Here is a 14,712-nt window from a genome sequence, read left to right as displayed (position 1 = left end):
TGCTTGCTGCGAGGTGAAATTGCGTCAATCCACAGAAGAGGATCTCCTTTTCTGCTCGGGTGTCTGCTTGCTGCACACTGCTTGCTGCTTTCTCCCAGAGTTCAGCCGATCAACTCCTCCTGTGACGTCACCGCTTGTTCTCCACAGCTCCGGTGTCTCAGTAATGAGGAACTGAGGAAGAAACCCACTATTAGGAGTTTCGAAATATGTAGGAGGTCTTTTGGCATTACTGAGGCACCAGAGCTGTGGAGAACAAGCGGTGACGTCACAGGAGGAGTTGATCGGCTGAACTCTGGGAGAAAGCAGCAAGCAGTGTGCAGCAAGCAGACACCCGAGCAGAAAAGGAGATCCTCTTCCGTGGATTGACGCAATTTCACCTCGCAGCAAGCGGTCCCATATGCTGATAAGACCATTTCAATAACGCTTATGTCCTAGTCACTTTTGGTGAGTAGGTTTCCAATTTTACACCAAACGGAGCAAGTTTCAAGACATCTGGTTCCTATGCCAAGGCACAGATAGTTCTTTTTAGTATAATTCTTTTTAGTATATATTTTTGTATTTTTAGTGTAATCAATTGTTTTTTATTTTATATGTTATACTGTATTTTATTATTGTATTAAATTTGCTCTCTTTGTACATCCTAGTTGTCCCTGGGTAATGCACTATTGCAGTGTGTATGCTTGTTTTCTCTTTTTCTCTTGAGGAATCCATCAAGAAAAGAACTTTGTCTACAATTACAATTAAACCATTCCTCAGCGCCACAGGAGGTGTCTTTCCCCTACTAAGCCAAATCGAGTTTAATATTGTGAAATTTGTGTAGACATAAGCACACAGACATTTGCAGATTGGTAAAATGTGTATTATTCACACCAGTATCAAGTGTGGATAATGTGTGTAGTAAAACAACTAAAAGGAATGCAACACGAGTGGAAACTTTGTTTCAGAACCAGGACTGAGCAGTCATATGAGTTTTTGAAGCTCTTGCTCACTCACCAGTTTTAATACATGCCCTCACTCCATCCAGAATCTGACACCTCTCGCCTGGAGCGCAGCTATTATTACGGCATCTCAGTCCTGAGGTTGGGTTGCAAGTACATACACGACTGCAGTCATCATTCAGCACTGTTTCGTTAGGCTGCGGAGAGAAGGGCAGGAATGAGAGAGGTGCAGGAACAGGAAAAGCCTATACTTTGTAACCTATATCACGTAGTAATGGACAAAGCAGCATCTTATCACTAAGGTATATTAGCCTCATTCATAAATATGTGAAGATATGACATCCTAATTAGAGCAAAGTTCATTGTTTAATTACGTGTTCATTAGCAAAATCATGCCTATAAATTGCAAATAAGGATGGAATTTATTGAGTACAGGGTTATTATCAACTTGTCAAGAATTGTGAAAACCTTTTTAGCGCTGAATGATTTAGACTTATCCTTATAGGGTAAACAAATGGTAATTTAAATCCTCCAATGCATAGTGGATTTAATGTGTAGGGCAGAGGTTGCCAATTCCAGTCCTCAAGGGCCACCAATAGGTCAGGATTTCAGGATATCCCTGCTTCAGCACAGGTGGCAGTCATAATGACTGAGCCATTGATTGTCAACAAAATACAAACCGGCGCCAAAACAAAAATGTCCAAAGACAGTCAATATTGAGTCCAATTGGAGTAAGACGAAGGAGGATAGCTTCAATATTTGCACTTCCAGAAAAGTTGATTTTCCACAGCCAGATTGTAAATCATATGTGAAAAAATGAACAGAAAACATATCATAGTGCAAACTGCTACATGATGACTATATATTGCAAACATAAAGACAAACAACAAGTAACAATGAACAAATAAGGCTGACTAAAAAAGAGCTAATTTAATACAACAATGAATATAAAATTACAAATAAGAACACTGACAAGCCACTGGTCCGGTTGGTGTAAAACCAAAATCCTACTCACAAGAACTTTGGAGTAAAATCGCAGTGTGCTGCAGTCTTTGGGGATATCAGTTGTCCTCTAGTGGCGTCGGTCAAATCCAAACACCACCCTGACGCTGTAGCCCTTCCTAGATCGATTGCTCGTCACTGGTGGGCGTCTTGCAGGAACAACTTCTTCCTACTGCTGTGGGACACTGCGCGTGACCACAGGGCCTGCGTGAGTTCGTAGAAGCTCATACACTAAGACCCTACACGTTTCGTGCGCATGCGCACTTCATCAGGGGTATAATGAGAACTGGGCATGGAGCATTTATGAATGGTTAGAGTGGCTATCATTGGATAATACATTAGGCCACTTGTTGCTAATAACAAACACATTGATTGGTCTAAATGCTTACCAATCTTGTCCAGTACTAAAGGCAGCCTTACTATTACAGCACAAACAAACATTAGTACAAAATAATACACAGACAACATATACAATTACTCATAAATAAATACATTATAAAATGACCATAGCATTGATGTTCTTCATTTTAGTGTCACACTTATGAGGTTTGGCCCTATTACAAAGGATTGGATGAACAAGAGACTACAACTGACATAATGCTGATTCCAACATCAATTTAAAAAAGCTCCCAATTCAAAGTCAATATTCAGGCCACTCGGAGAGAGGGTTTTCAACTCATTGTGACTGAGCCACTGATTGTGCTGAAGTAGGGATATCCTGAACACCTGACCTGATTGTGGCCGTTAAGGACTGGAGTTGGCCACCCCTGGTGTAGAGCTTAGAGTTTGTTGCCATACCTTGTAATACTGTCCATTGTCGAAGCAACCACATTCCTGAAGAGGTATGCAACCCTCTCCATCAAATAAGTACCCTACATCACACTCACAGCCCTCCGCACAGGTGGTGGGGCAGTTATATGGGGCAGTAAACGCAGCACAGCTTGCGGAGCAGAGGTCCGCACATGGTCTGTAGTGACTGTGAGGGGAACACTTCATTGCTGAAAGGAATAGAGCGAGGATTATTGGAGAACATAGAGAGGGAGAAGGATTTGAGGAGAACATGCAGAAGAAGGAATGTACCAAAGGATGAGAGATGGATTAAGAACAGAAGAAAATACTATAGAATTGTAGAGATAATAAGAATCCACAAAAAAATAAATATGTAGGAAGTGGAAATAACTCACAATAGGTCTTATATTTTATCTCAAGTGAGTAAATTAATTATTCTTCCCCCTAACCCCCCAAGTTGTGTATGGAGTTTCTGTCCCATTGAGGAATAGAAGCTCTTACTTAGAAACAAACAGCTGTAGATTTTGTGAAGGAGTTCCTGCTCAGATCCCTGCTGTATAACATGACAATACAGCAAAAATACGTTCATGATGGGTTTATCAACTAATATCATCAGAAACCTGACCTGATGAGGATAATTTCACACGTTACAGCAAAACTTCCCAATAGTGCAAGTTGTAAATTATAATTATAGCTAAGTTGGATCTTTTACTCCCTGTTCATTCAACATTTCTAATATGGAGAAAAAATAGAATAATGAATTGAGACTCACAATTAGCAATCTTTCCATGCATGACATTTTTTGGTGTATTTTTCATTGTATATCTTTTTCTTTGTTTTTTGGTTCTCTGTTTTTTTTTTCTATATCTTTTTTTTTAACCTTAACTACCTTTGTTTGTTCTTTCTCTGTTTGAATTGGCTAAATGTCCCTATTGTCCACCCTGTATGTCCCTATCATATAGAATACTTCAAGGCCCATTTCAAGCTGACAATTGTTCAGGTTAATGAGAAATGTGGTTAGACTTGATGCCATTTAAATAGACTAATTTAATTAGACTGTTACTGGTTTGGGCATAGATCCAATGTTTCTTTTGTCCCTGTAAATAAATGATGGACAGACTGTGAATTCTGACTCTTTACTTACGGCAAACGGCTTCATTCCTCCATCGTAGGTCTGTAACTCCAGCTTCCTGGCAAGCATGAGCATAGACTGCAATACTGTTGCACAGCATGGTGGTGTCTCCATCTCGCTGGCATAGGGCAAAGGTACAGTGACTCCGGTAAGGAGCAGGGTCCACCCTGGAATGGCATTTTACAAATGGACCAGTGGTGGCACTCATCATGCCACAGTAATTGTCCCGAGAAAATATGTCAGTCTTTGCCCCTTGGCAGTTTGGGCAGGGGTTCTCTGCCCCACCGCAACCAATTTCACAGATCTCTCCTTTGTTTGGTGATTTCCATGTTTCTCCAAAAGTGATGACATCACTTGATGTTGGACCTAAATCATCCTGGGCAATCCCATTATAGTTACCACACAGGCCACATGTCCTGCTCCTGTAGTTGGACGGTACAGTGACTGTGACATGGTAAGTAAGGTCATAAGTCACCTGCAGGCCAAAATCACTTTCTATGCGAATGCCTTGACCATAGCACTCAAGATGAATTTTGCCGGACATTAATGTAGCTGGCAGGCGGACATTGACTTCATTTACCTGGAAAAGGAGAAGACCCACATGGAAAGATAAAGTGAGAAAAAGGCTAACAGAAATAGTACAAATTAGGTGAAGTAACTCTTAGGGGGAGGCAGAGATGTGACTATATAATGGCATTAGCTACAGTTGGTTGTACAGGATGACCAGTGGAAGAAAAAGGTGGCAAATAGAATGGGGGTGGAAGAGAGACTTTATGGAAAGAGTGATGTATAACTACACATAGAGAGGAATGTTTTACCAGTCACTTCAGTATTCAGAGATCAGGGGGACATTACCTGGACAACTCCTCTTTGGTTGCGTCTCAGGACGAGGCTTAGGTTATATATCTTTACAGTAACATGCTTCGTCACTATAGCAGCAGTCCCAAACCTTTCAGTCTGCATTTTGACACTGAAATATGTCAAATTACTTTCTGTTTTTGAAACAATATTTTTGCAGCTCTGAGACAGTATATAGGTGCACATTCCTTGATGGCTATAGACTCGTCCATCAAAAGTCTTATAATGATTGTCCCCAGAAGCAGAGCAGATAGCTGAATTCATAGGATAGCACCCGCGTACACCCTTCTGTATACGACATTCCTCATTGGGAGAACAGGAGGATGGGGAGCAGATTACTCTCCCACCTTTACCAGAGATGCATCTTTCTGTACACGTCTCCCCAACATAAAAGATCTCCCCAACTTTGTGGTAGGCTCCTCTGTAAACAGAACCACACTGTGAGAGGGAAACACATGCGTCCCCACTGAGAAAAAAACCATCATCACAAACACAACCCTCCGTGCAAAGGGAGTCACAGCCAACTGGTGAAGTGAGGCCACTGCAGGTGACTGGGCAGCCATTAGCACAGATCTCATAGTGACTGTGACTGGGGCAGAGATTGGCTGGAAGAGAACACATAAAAATACATTATTATAAAATATTATAACATTCACATGTTTCTGGGTTTTACAAGCTCTTTTCTTTTGCCCGTAACAAGATATGGATATTATTTAGATTTTGTATGCAGAAAGATTTGAATGAAATAAAGTCTGCTCTGTGTATGTATCAATTTGCTATTTGTTTCTATCATTAGAGAGTATGATGAAATCTTCTTAATTCATCATACTCTGCCTAGCAAACTTAATTTCCTAAAAGTAAAGTACTTTCCAATTGATATCCCCATTTCTATTACCACTGCCCAATTATAGTACACAGGAGAAAAACACAAACCTAAGAACATCAGTTTATGTTAATAACATCATTGATGATTATGGAATGAGATCAGGTTCTCAAAGATCAAATGGAACTAAGGTTTGCAGGAGCAGATATTTACGGTATATCATCATTTCCTTGTTGACATTTTTTGGTGCACATGAATCCATAAATGTTGTAAAGAGGTATTTTATTTATTGTGCAAAAATCACTGGCTAGTGCTCTGTACAATCTAAATTTATTCTGCATATTCTACTACATGTTCTTTGCATGTAGTCATTCCATTTGCCTAATTTAGGTCTCTTTTCAACATTAAGAATATAGTTATAAAAACATAGATGCCGTGACCCCACAGACCCTTTAAAACTGTGTTACTTTTAAAACTGTGTTACTTAATAAAGCATTTTTTATTTCATGCATCAACCTTCCTTCAATCTCCTGTAACTTACGGCAGAATTCTTTGCTCCTCCAGGGATGGACAGTTCCCGCAACAGTCTGGCATGCCAGGACATATGATGCCAAAACTGGGCAGAAGATGGTCTGACGCTGCTTCATTAAACAGTAGTCATATGAGCAGCTCTTGAAGTATCCTTCAGGATCCACTAGCTTGTGGCAATCACGGAATGGTCCTTCAGGCCCTAATAGGACCCCACACCCACTAGCTTCATCCCTCTGTTGCTTCTCCTGTTCTGCCAACCCAACACACTCTGGATTGACCACTGGGTCAATACACCCTACAGGATCTCCAACTTTCCAACTTCGAGCAAAGCTAATAACTGATGTTGGGGCTTCTTTGCCTAAGGGAATGAAGTCATCACTAGGGTTGCCATTGAAATTGCCACAAAGTCCACCGACCACTCCAGCATAAGTGCTTGGTAGAGTGACGGTGACAATGCTGGACCAGTCAAAGGTGACAGTGAGACCGAAGGCAGTAGTCAGCACGGCAGAACTAGGGTTGCGGTACAAAGAGAGGCGACCATCAGTGGAGCGGTAGGGCATATGTACCAGCAAACCATCAATCTGTGGGGAAGTGAAAAGAAGAAATAAAGGAAATATTGAAGGTGCGTGGGGAAGGAAGCCATCTACATGCTGAGATTACTAGGATAGATTGAAAATAAACACAGACACTGCCGCTCACCTACATACATGACATAATATACAATGGAATAGGGTGCATAGGGGAAATAGATACACATAGAGGTGGATGTTGACAGACAGCAGAAAGTATAAATAGAACAAAAGCAAACAGCGCACTGCCAGGGAGTCAGGTGGTGAAAAAGTAAAATACCCATTTATTTATGAACATATCTGATAAAAACATCACCCCAGGGGGGGTAACAAACAGCCTCCTACGCGTTTTGGACAGGTAGGTCCTTTATCAAGGAGTGTGGTGCATGGAGCAACCGATGCTTTGTCGGCGACGGTGGCGCCTCGCGTGACGTCACGCGCATGCGCAGTGCGGAGTGGGTCGTTTCTTACGTTTTTCCAATGGTGATTTCAATCATTAATCATTGAGAGAGGGGTATATAAGACACCCCTGCTTGCTCCACACACCACACTCCTTGATAAAGGACCTACCTGTCCGAAACGCGTAGGAGGCTGTTTGTTACCCCCCCTGGGGTGATGTTTTTATCAGATATGTTCTGAAATAAATAGGTATTTTACTTTTTCACCACCTGACTCCCTGGCAGTGCGCTGTTTGCTTTTGTTCTATTTGTATCTGGATTCTCATCCCCATGGCTAGCACGCCACAGTGGACCCCTAAAGACTGCTAAAGTGGGTAAGGATTTAATATCTTTATGTTTGACCATTATACAGTAGTTGAGTACTCTAACTTGGACTTTGTTAGCTATTTTGATGCGGTATCACATTTGGTTATGAGTGACTCACAGGCTATTCTTTATAGTAACCCACTCTGCAACATTGGGGTCCTTGAAGATTTATGTTTCATGGGTGAAGTTTTGTCTTAGTGGAGCATCCCTCTACCCCCTGTTCTCTGAGACAACAGAAAGTAACCTATGTGCACTCACTATTCACATAAGAGGGCTGAGAAAGATTCAATCCTAGGGAGTAACCCCTATATAGCCACTCACTAATATAACTAAAAGACTTTTATTAAACATATATGCATCAAAAAATGACAATAACAGGATAAAAAGCCAGGGAGTTCCTCCACGAGCGGAGAGACTTAAAAGTCTAAATATAGTAACACTGTAATGTCTCTTTAAGTAGCAAAGAGACAAGGGAGAGGAAAGGAACCGTAATGACTCTTATATAAAAAAGATCCATATACACACACTATACAAAGTATATTGCACCACCTTATAGACACAATCAAACTATATATTTAGTATGCGATTGTATCCCTAGCCTAAAGACTTAGTAGTGAGTGTTGAATTCAACACCTACACACTTCTCCAACTTTCTTTTAAGGCTCTACACTCCCCTGCACCTCCATATATCTCACTAGTGATCTCTCGTTACACCCCAACTCGCCTCTTACAGTATGTTCAATTTACGGTTATTTCATATTTGCAAATCTTACCTTTACAGCCCTCTCCTGTCTTATACATTTCTCATTAATATCTCCCTACCTGTGGAACTACCACTCAATATTCGTCAAGCACCTTACTTCCCACATTCAAAGCCCTGCGGAAAAGTCACCTCTTAAAAAAAGCAGCTTATTACATTGTGGCCGCCTCTACTATGATAAACTCCAGGTGCCCTTGACCTCCCTGACTGCACTTTTAAAAATGCACTTTTACTCCTACTGTGTCTGTAAGCCTCCCAACATATCACTTAGATTGTAAGCTCTTTGGGACAGAATCAACGTTTGCCTTATGTTGTCATGTACCTGTTGCACTTACCTCCCTTGTTTGTACTATATTTCCCCTGTACTGTAATTTTGTAAAGTGCTGCATACACTGTTGGTGCTATATCATTAACATTATACATACATCTAATGAATTTTAATGATGTGGCCCTGTGCTGTAACTATCCCATCTAGTAGGCAGAGCCTGTGTATGTTACACAGAATGACTTATTGGGAGAAAATGCCTGTAGTGACAGTGAAAGGCTCAAACTCCAAGCACACGACAAGTGCATTGAAAACAATTCATATGTAAGTTGTGACAATACATGTTCATACGTGTTAAAGGTCATATTGGATTACAACAAAACAAACTATTGCAACCAAAATGTGAAGTTTTTTAGTGACAAAGCTGAAGTTATGGCAGCCTCTCACTGATTACCTGGAGATGTGTTTCATATCGCCTTATAGAGCAATGCTTACCATGACTTGGTTGGGGTATTGCCTGCTGATCTGAATCTCTGTGCCATAAACGGTGACATAAACAGATGCGGTGTAAGAGACTGTGAGGTCGCCTCGGTTCCGGTTTGAGACATTGACATGGAAATCAGTTAACCCGCGGTTATGGTCACAGAGAGCTGAAAGCTGGTACCGGCAGGTCCCCTGGAAGTAATACCGGACCCCATCGAAGGTGAGATAGTGAGGGTCACCAAAGGCAGAGCAGGTGCCAAAAGTGGTTGGGTAACAGTCTCGTAGACCATTTTTCAGAGTGCATACCTCCCCGACTCTGCATGGACTCTCTTTGCACTCCACCGTGCGGCTTTGCCCATTACAGACACACCTCTGCCTACACACAGTATCTCCCCAGAATGTCTCATTGGGGGCATAGGAGCGTCCTTCAAAGAAGCAGCCACAGCTTTCTCTGGGCAGACACTTTCCTCCAATCAAAACAAAGCCTGGATTACACTGGCAGGTCTCTACACATGGATCAGGGCAATTGGATGATGCTTCCGGATCCTGGCAAGTGGCTGGACAGGCCCTCCCACAGGACTTGTATCTGCTGTTATTGGGGCATTCCAGGGCTGAAAAAAACATAACATTATAGTGGAATTAGATTTGTAACTTGATTAGAATCATTTACTGTCTGGCACCAGTAGCAACGTTTCTATTAACTTGCAGAAGTACCGTATGTGGCTCCAATTAAGGGACCTATATTTTAGTTGCAGAATCATTTTAGTTGTTCCTCTATCTCAGGGTACCCAACTCCAGACCCCAAGGGCCACAACAGGCCAGGTTTTCAGGCTATCCCTGTTTCAGCACAGCTGGCTCATGCAGCAGGGATTTCCTGAACACCTGACATGTTGGCAGCTCTTGAGGACTGGAGTTGGCTACCCCTGCTCTTCCTTAATCACAATCATGCTTCCTCTGAGCACTAGAGGTCACATGAAGAAGCCTCACCAGTTAAATGCCCGGGAGTTTAAAAAAGACAGAACCTTAAAAAATTCTGGTTATTCTGCGGCACCTCTGCGTACCTATCCTGTCAACAGTATGATTGTAGTAGGATTCATTGAAACATTCTCTGATTGATTATATCATTTATATAGCATTATATCTGTTTGAAGTCATTTCACTGCATAATGTCATTTGTTATAAAAATACAAATGATGCTCGTTCATTCTATAGGGTTGTCAGACATTCCATATATATGGGATTGTCCTTTAATCCATCGACTTGTCCCAGAAAGGTCTATCTGGACGCATAATTGTTCCATATTTTAGCGCCTTGACGTAAAATGCCTGAACTTAAAATGACTGTAATGAAATCAGTCACAAAAACATAATGGATTTTTAGTTGAGTGTCATAGTTACCGTTTCCGGTAGATATTACATAGTTACATAGCAGATGAGGTTGAAAAAAGACATGCTTAACTATGCTTAATTTAGACAACAGATACTTTATCCTATATCTATACTTACTTATTGATCCAGAGGAAGGCAAACAAAAAAAAATAGTGTCATATCATCCAATGATATCTCATAAGAGGAAAAATAAATTCCTTCCTGACGCCAAGAATTGACAATCAGATTACTATATATATATCGCTGTATACCTTTCCTTTCTAAAAAGATATCCAACCTTTTTTTAAACAAATCTATTGTATCTGCCATCACCGTCTCCATGGGTAATGAATTCCACATTTTAACTGCCCTTCCTGTAAAGAACCCTTTCCTTTGTTGCTGGTGAAATCTCCTTTCCTCCAACCTAAAAGAATGCCCGAGTCCTTTGTACTGCCCTTTGGATGAATAGTTCTTTTGAAAGCTCCTTTTACTGTCCTTTAATATATTTGTATATAGTTATCATATCCCCTCTTAGATGCCTCTTTTCTAATGTAAATAAATCTAATTTAGCTAGCCTCTCCTCATAAATTAGATTGTCCATCCCCTTTATTAATTTGGTGGCTCTTCTCTGCACTCACACTAGTTCCATAATGCCTTTTTGAAGGAATGGTGCCCAAAATTGTACTCCATACTCAAGTTGTGGTCCTACTAATGCTTTCCCTTCCATCCATCGTCCGTTTAATGCAAGATAAGGTCTTGTTTGCCTTTGCAGCTACTGCATAACTTTTGGCACTATTGCTAAGCCTGCTCTCTAGAAGCCCTCCTAAATCCTTCTCCATCAAGGATTCCCCCAATGTATCGCCATTTAATTTGTAAGTCGCCTGTTTATTCTTGTTTCCCAAATGTACAACCTTACATTTATCTGTATTGAACCTCATATGCTATTTACCTGCCCACGTTTCCAGTCTCTCCAAGTCCTTCTGGAGAGAAATTCCATCCTGCGCTGATTCTACTACCTTACACAATTTAGTGTCATCAGCAAAGATGGAGACTTTGTTCTCGATGCCAACCTCAAGGTTATTATTAAACAAGTTAAAAAGCAGGGTTCCAAGTACAATCCCTGAGGTACTCCACTCACGACCTTAACCCAACCTGAATACGTTCCATTTATGACAACCGTCTGTTGTCTATCCTTCAACCAGTTTTCAATCCACGTGCATATATTTTTACATAGTCCAATTTGCTTTATTTTGTACAGCATCCTCTTGTGTGGAACTGTATCAAAAGCCTTTGCAAAATCTAAGTAGACCACATCAACTGCATTACCCTGGTCTAAATTCCTACTTACCTCCTGAAAGAAACAAATAAGGTTAGTTTGGCAGGAATTAGGTATTCCTGAATATTATCCTGTATCAAACCTTCAAGTAGGTTAACACCTATGGAAGTCAGGTATACAGGTCTGTAATTCCCCAGTTGTGCTCTAGCACCATTTTTAAATATAGGCGCCACTTCTGATTAACGCTAATCTTGTGGTACTGAGCCTGTGTAAAAGGAGTCCTTGACTATTAAATATAATGGTTTGGCTATTACTGAACTTAACTCCTTGAGAACTCTTGGATGTATGCCGTCGGGGCCAGGTGCCTTATTTACATTAATTTTTTCAAACCACCTATGAATTTCTTCATCAGTTAACCAATTGTTCACTAATATGGAGGTTGTGGCTTTCTCCTGCGGCACTACTATTGAAATGGATTCTTCCCTGGTAAACCCAGAGGCAAAGAATTTGTTTAATACTTCTGCTTTTTCTTTATCTCCAATAATCTGCCTGCCCATCTCACACTGGAAGGGTCCTATATTTTCTTTTCTCAGTTGTTTGTTATTGGGGTACTTAAAGAACTTTTTGGGTTGATCTTTCTTTCTATTGCAATACTTTTTTTTATTATCCATTTTTTTCTAATTTGATTGCCCTTTTACAATTTTTGTTACATTCCTTATAATTCTAATGCCTCCCTCCCTTCTGACTTCAAGAATCTAAACGCCTGCCTCTTCTTTTCCATTTCCTCCCCTACCTGCTTATTTAGCCACGTTTGTTTTGACTTATTTCTTTTATATCTATTAACCAAGGGTATACACTGATGTGTGCTTTTCTAACAATGTTTTAAAGATTGCCCTTTTATCTTCTAAATGTTTCCCTGCAAAAGCATCATCCCAATGTATTACTTGTAGATTAATCCTCAGTTTATTAAAATCTGCCTTTCTAAAATTTAAGGTCTCTGTTGAACCCAAGTAATCTGTTCTTTGATAATCTATTTAAAATGAAACCATGTTGTGATCACTGTTAACAAATATTCAAGTCCTGGAACATTTGGGTATTACTTCTACATGTTTGATATGACCAAATCCAGTATTGCCCCTCTCCTGGTTGGTTCCTCAATAATTTGGGTCATGTAATTGTCTTTAAGCACCCACAAAAATCTGTTTCCTTTTGTTGTAATGCTAATCTCATTGCTCCAGTCTATGTCTGGATGATTAAAATCACCCATTTTGCAAACATGACCTAGTTTTGACGTCTTCTCCATTTGCAAAAGTATTTTAGCTTTCTCAATCTCACAGATATTTGGTAGTTTATTGCCAACCCTACAAACATTATCTTTATACTTTTACCTCCACTGCTCATTTCTTTTTTGTTTCAAATTTTTTATTAGGCATTTATACAACATACGGCTTTACAGGTTTACAGGTATATCTTGCCCTAATACAGAGTTTTCTATTATTTTTCCATATGGATAGCCTCGTCTAGCCTTCGACCCCTGATCCTGGGTCGAGCGGGCATGCGAGAAGGAGGAAACAGAAAAAGAAAGAGGGTGAGAGAGGGGGGATGGGATGGGGCGAGGGGAGGAGGGAGGCCTCGATCTCCTCATCTTACTGTGTGGGGATAGATCTCATGTCTCACCTAGTTCACGTTGGGTGTGGGTCTGTTTTATTGTGCTGTTCGAATCAGCCATGGTTCCCAAACTTTATAGAAAGATTTTGTTGTTCTTTTCATGAAGGCAGTTAGTTTTTCCATCAGCATTACCTCGTGGATTCTCTTCTTAACTGTTTGCTTGGGGGGGGGGGGTGACACTTTCTTCCATGAGGCCGCCACCGCACACCTGGCCGCTGTTAATATGAAGGAGATTAATTTTCTTGTTGGCCGGTCCAGAGTCTCTATTGGCCTGGTCAATAAGTAGGTCAGCGGATCAAGACGTATTGTGAGGTCTGTAACCTCTTTTATTATAATTTGTATTGTTTTCCAGTATTTCTGAATTTATGGACAGGTCCACCAGATGGGTGCCATGTCTCCCTTTTGTCCGCAGCCTCTCCAACATAGGTCGGAGGCCAGAGGGTAGATTTGATTTATTCTGGCTGGATTAAGATACCAGCGAAACAGTATTTTGTATATATTTTCTTTGATTGTGGTACATATGGAAGTTCCTGAGGCTGATTCCCAAATACTTTCCCAATCCTCTCGGTCTATAACTATATCCAATTCTGCTGCTCAAATGAGCATATATTCATGGGTGGGGGCGTCTGATGCCCTTTCCAACTCTGCGTAAATTTGGGTTATAAGACCTGTTTCTCTGCATAGCCTTTCGAACCTAGTGAGAGGGGGAAATTCCAACGTTGGGGATAAAGTTTGGATAAAGTGCCGAATCTGAAGGTACTTGAAAACGTTCAGTCCTGTCATTTCATATTTGTTTTGTAGTCTTTGGTAACTCAGGAACTGCCCGAAGCTCAAGAAGTCTGCAACTGCCCTGATATTTTTAGTTGTAAATTGATCAAATTGTTTAGGCTCACAACCCAGAGGGAATTTAGGGTTTTTGAGAATTGGAACGAGTTGGGAATTGGGGGCCGTGAGTTTGAATTTAAGTTTAGCTTTCGTCCAGATCTCCAATGTATGTCTCATTGAACCTAATTTAAATTTACTGTTTTGCATATCCTCCTTGTTCAGGGACCATAGGCATGCTGGTAGAGAAGGCGTGCCGGCGTATTGCATTTCTATGTCTAGCCAGCAATATTGATCTGAGTCCGCGTTCCACACGACTATTTGCCGTAGCTGGGTGGCTTGATAATATCTCGTTATATCCGGGACCCCCATACACCTCTTCCCCTTGAGATGAGTAGGACTGCCCTTGCAATCCTTGGTTTTTTACCCTGCCAGATAAAATGGAAGATTTGTTTTTGAATGGTCTTTAATTCTGAGCCAGGGATGTGGACCGGGAGAGTCTGGAAATAGTATTACAATCTGGGGAGTATGTTCATTTTGACCGAGATCATTCTCCCGATCCATGAAATTTGGTATCCTTCCCATTTGTCTAGATCTTGTTTAATTTTTCGAAATAGGGCCGGGTAGTTATGTTGGTATAAGGATTGGAAGTTCCTAGATATATT

General features: G+C 40.8%; 1 protein-coding gene and 1 long non-coding RNA gene across 4 annotated transcripts in view; one reads left to right on the top strand and one right to left on the bottom strand.

Annotated features, from left to right (window-relative positions):
* Nucleotides 1–14,712, bottom strand: part of LOC142497805 (IgGFc-binding protein-like) — a 362,065-nt gene that overhangs the window by 56,838 nt on the left and 290,515 nt on the right. For both annotated transcript variants that reach the window (XM_075606152.1, XM_075606153.1), the window contains exons 7-12: nt 8,927–9,525; nt 6,084–6,654; nt 4,717–5,324; nt 3,874–4,441; nt 2,739–2,938; nt 994–1,135 (exon numbers count right to left, since the gene is read on the bottom strand). In XM_075606152.1, the coding sequence (XP_075462267.1) occupies nt 994–1,135; nt 2,739–2,938; nt 3,874–4,441; nt 4,717–5,324; nt 6,084–6,654; nt 8,927–9,525 (2,688 nt within the window). The remainder of the gene's footprint in view (nt 1–993; nt 1,136–2,738; nt 2,939–3,873; nt 4,442–4,716; nt 5,325–6,083; nt 6,655–8,926; nt 9,526–14,712) is intronic.
* The window catches only part of LOC142497810 (uncharacterized), a 129,708-nt gene that overhangs the window by 77,194 nt on the left and 37,802 nt on the right, over nt 1–14,712 (top strand). The window contains exon 6 of one of the 2 annotated variants that reach the window (XR_012802324.1): nt 13,072–13,145. The exons of the other annotated variant lie outside the window; for it this stretch is intronic. This is a non-coding gene — a long non-coding RNA (uncharacterized LOC142497810). The remainder of the gene's footprint in view (nt 1–13,071; nt 13,146–14,712) is intronic. 2 annotated transcript variants of the gene reach the window in all.

Source organism: Ascaphus truei, chromosome 6 (assembly GCF_040206685.1).
Source record: "Ascaphus truei isolate aAscTru1 chromosome 6, aAscTru1.hap1, whole genome shotgun sequence".
Lineage (NCBI taxonomy): Eukaryota > Metazoa > Chordata > Amphibia > Anura > Ascaphidae > Ascaphus > Ascaphus truei.
This window is presented reverse-complemented; position numbering and strand designations above follow the sequence as displayed.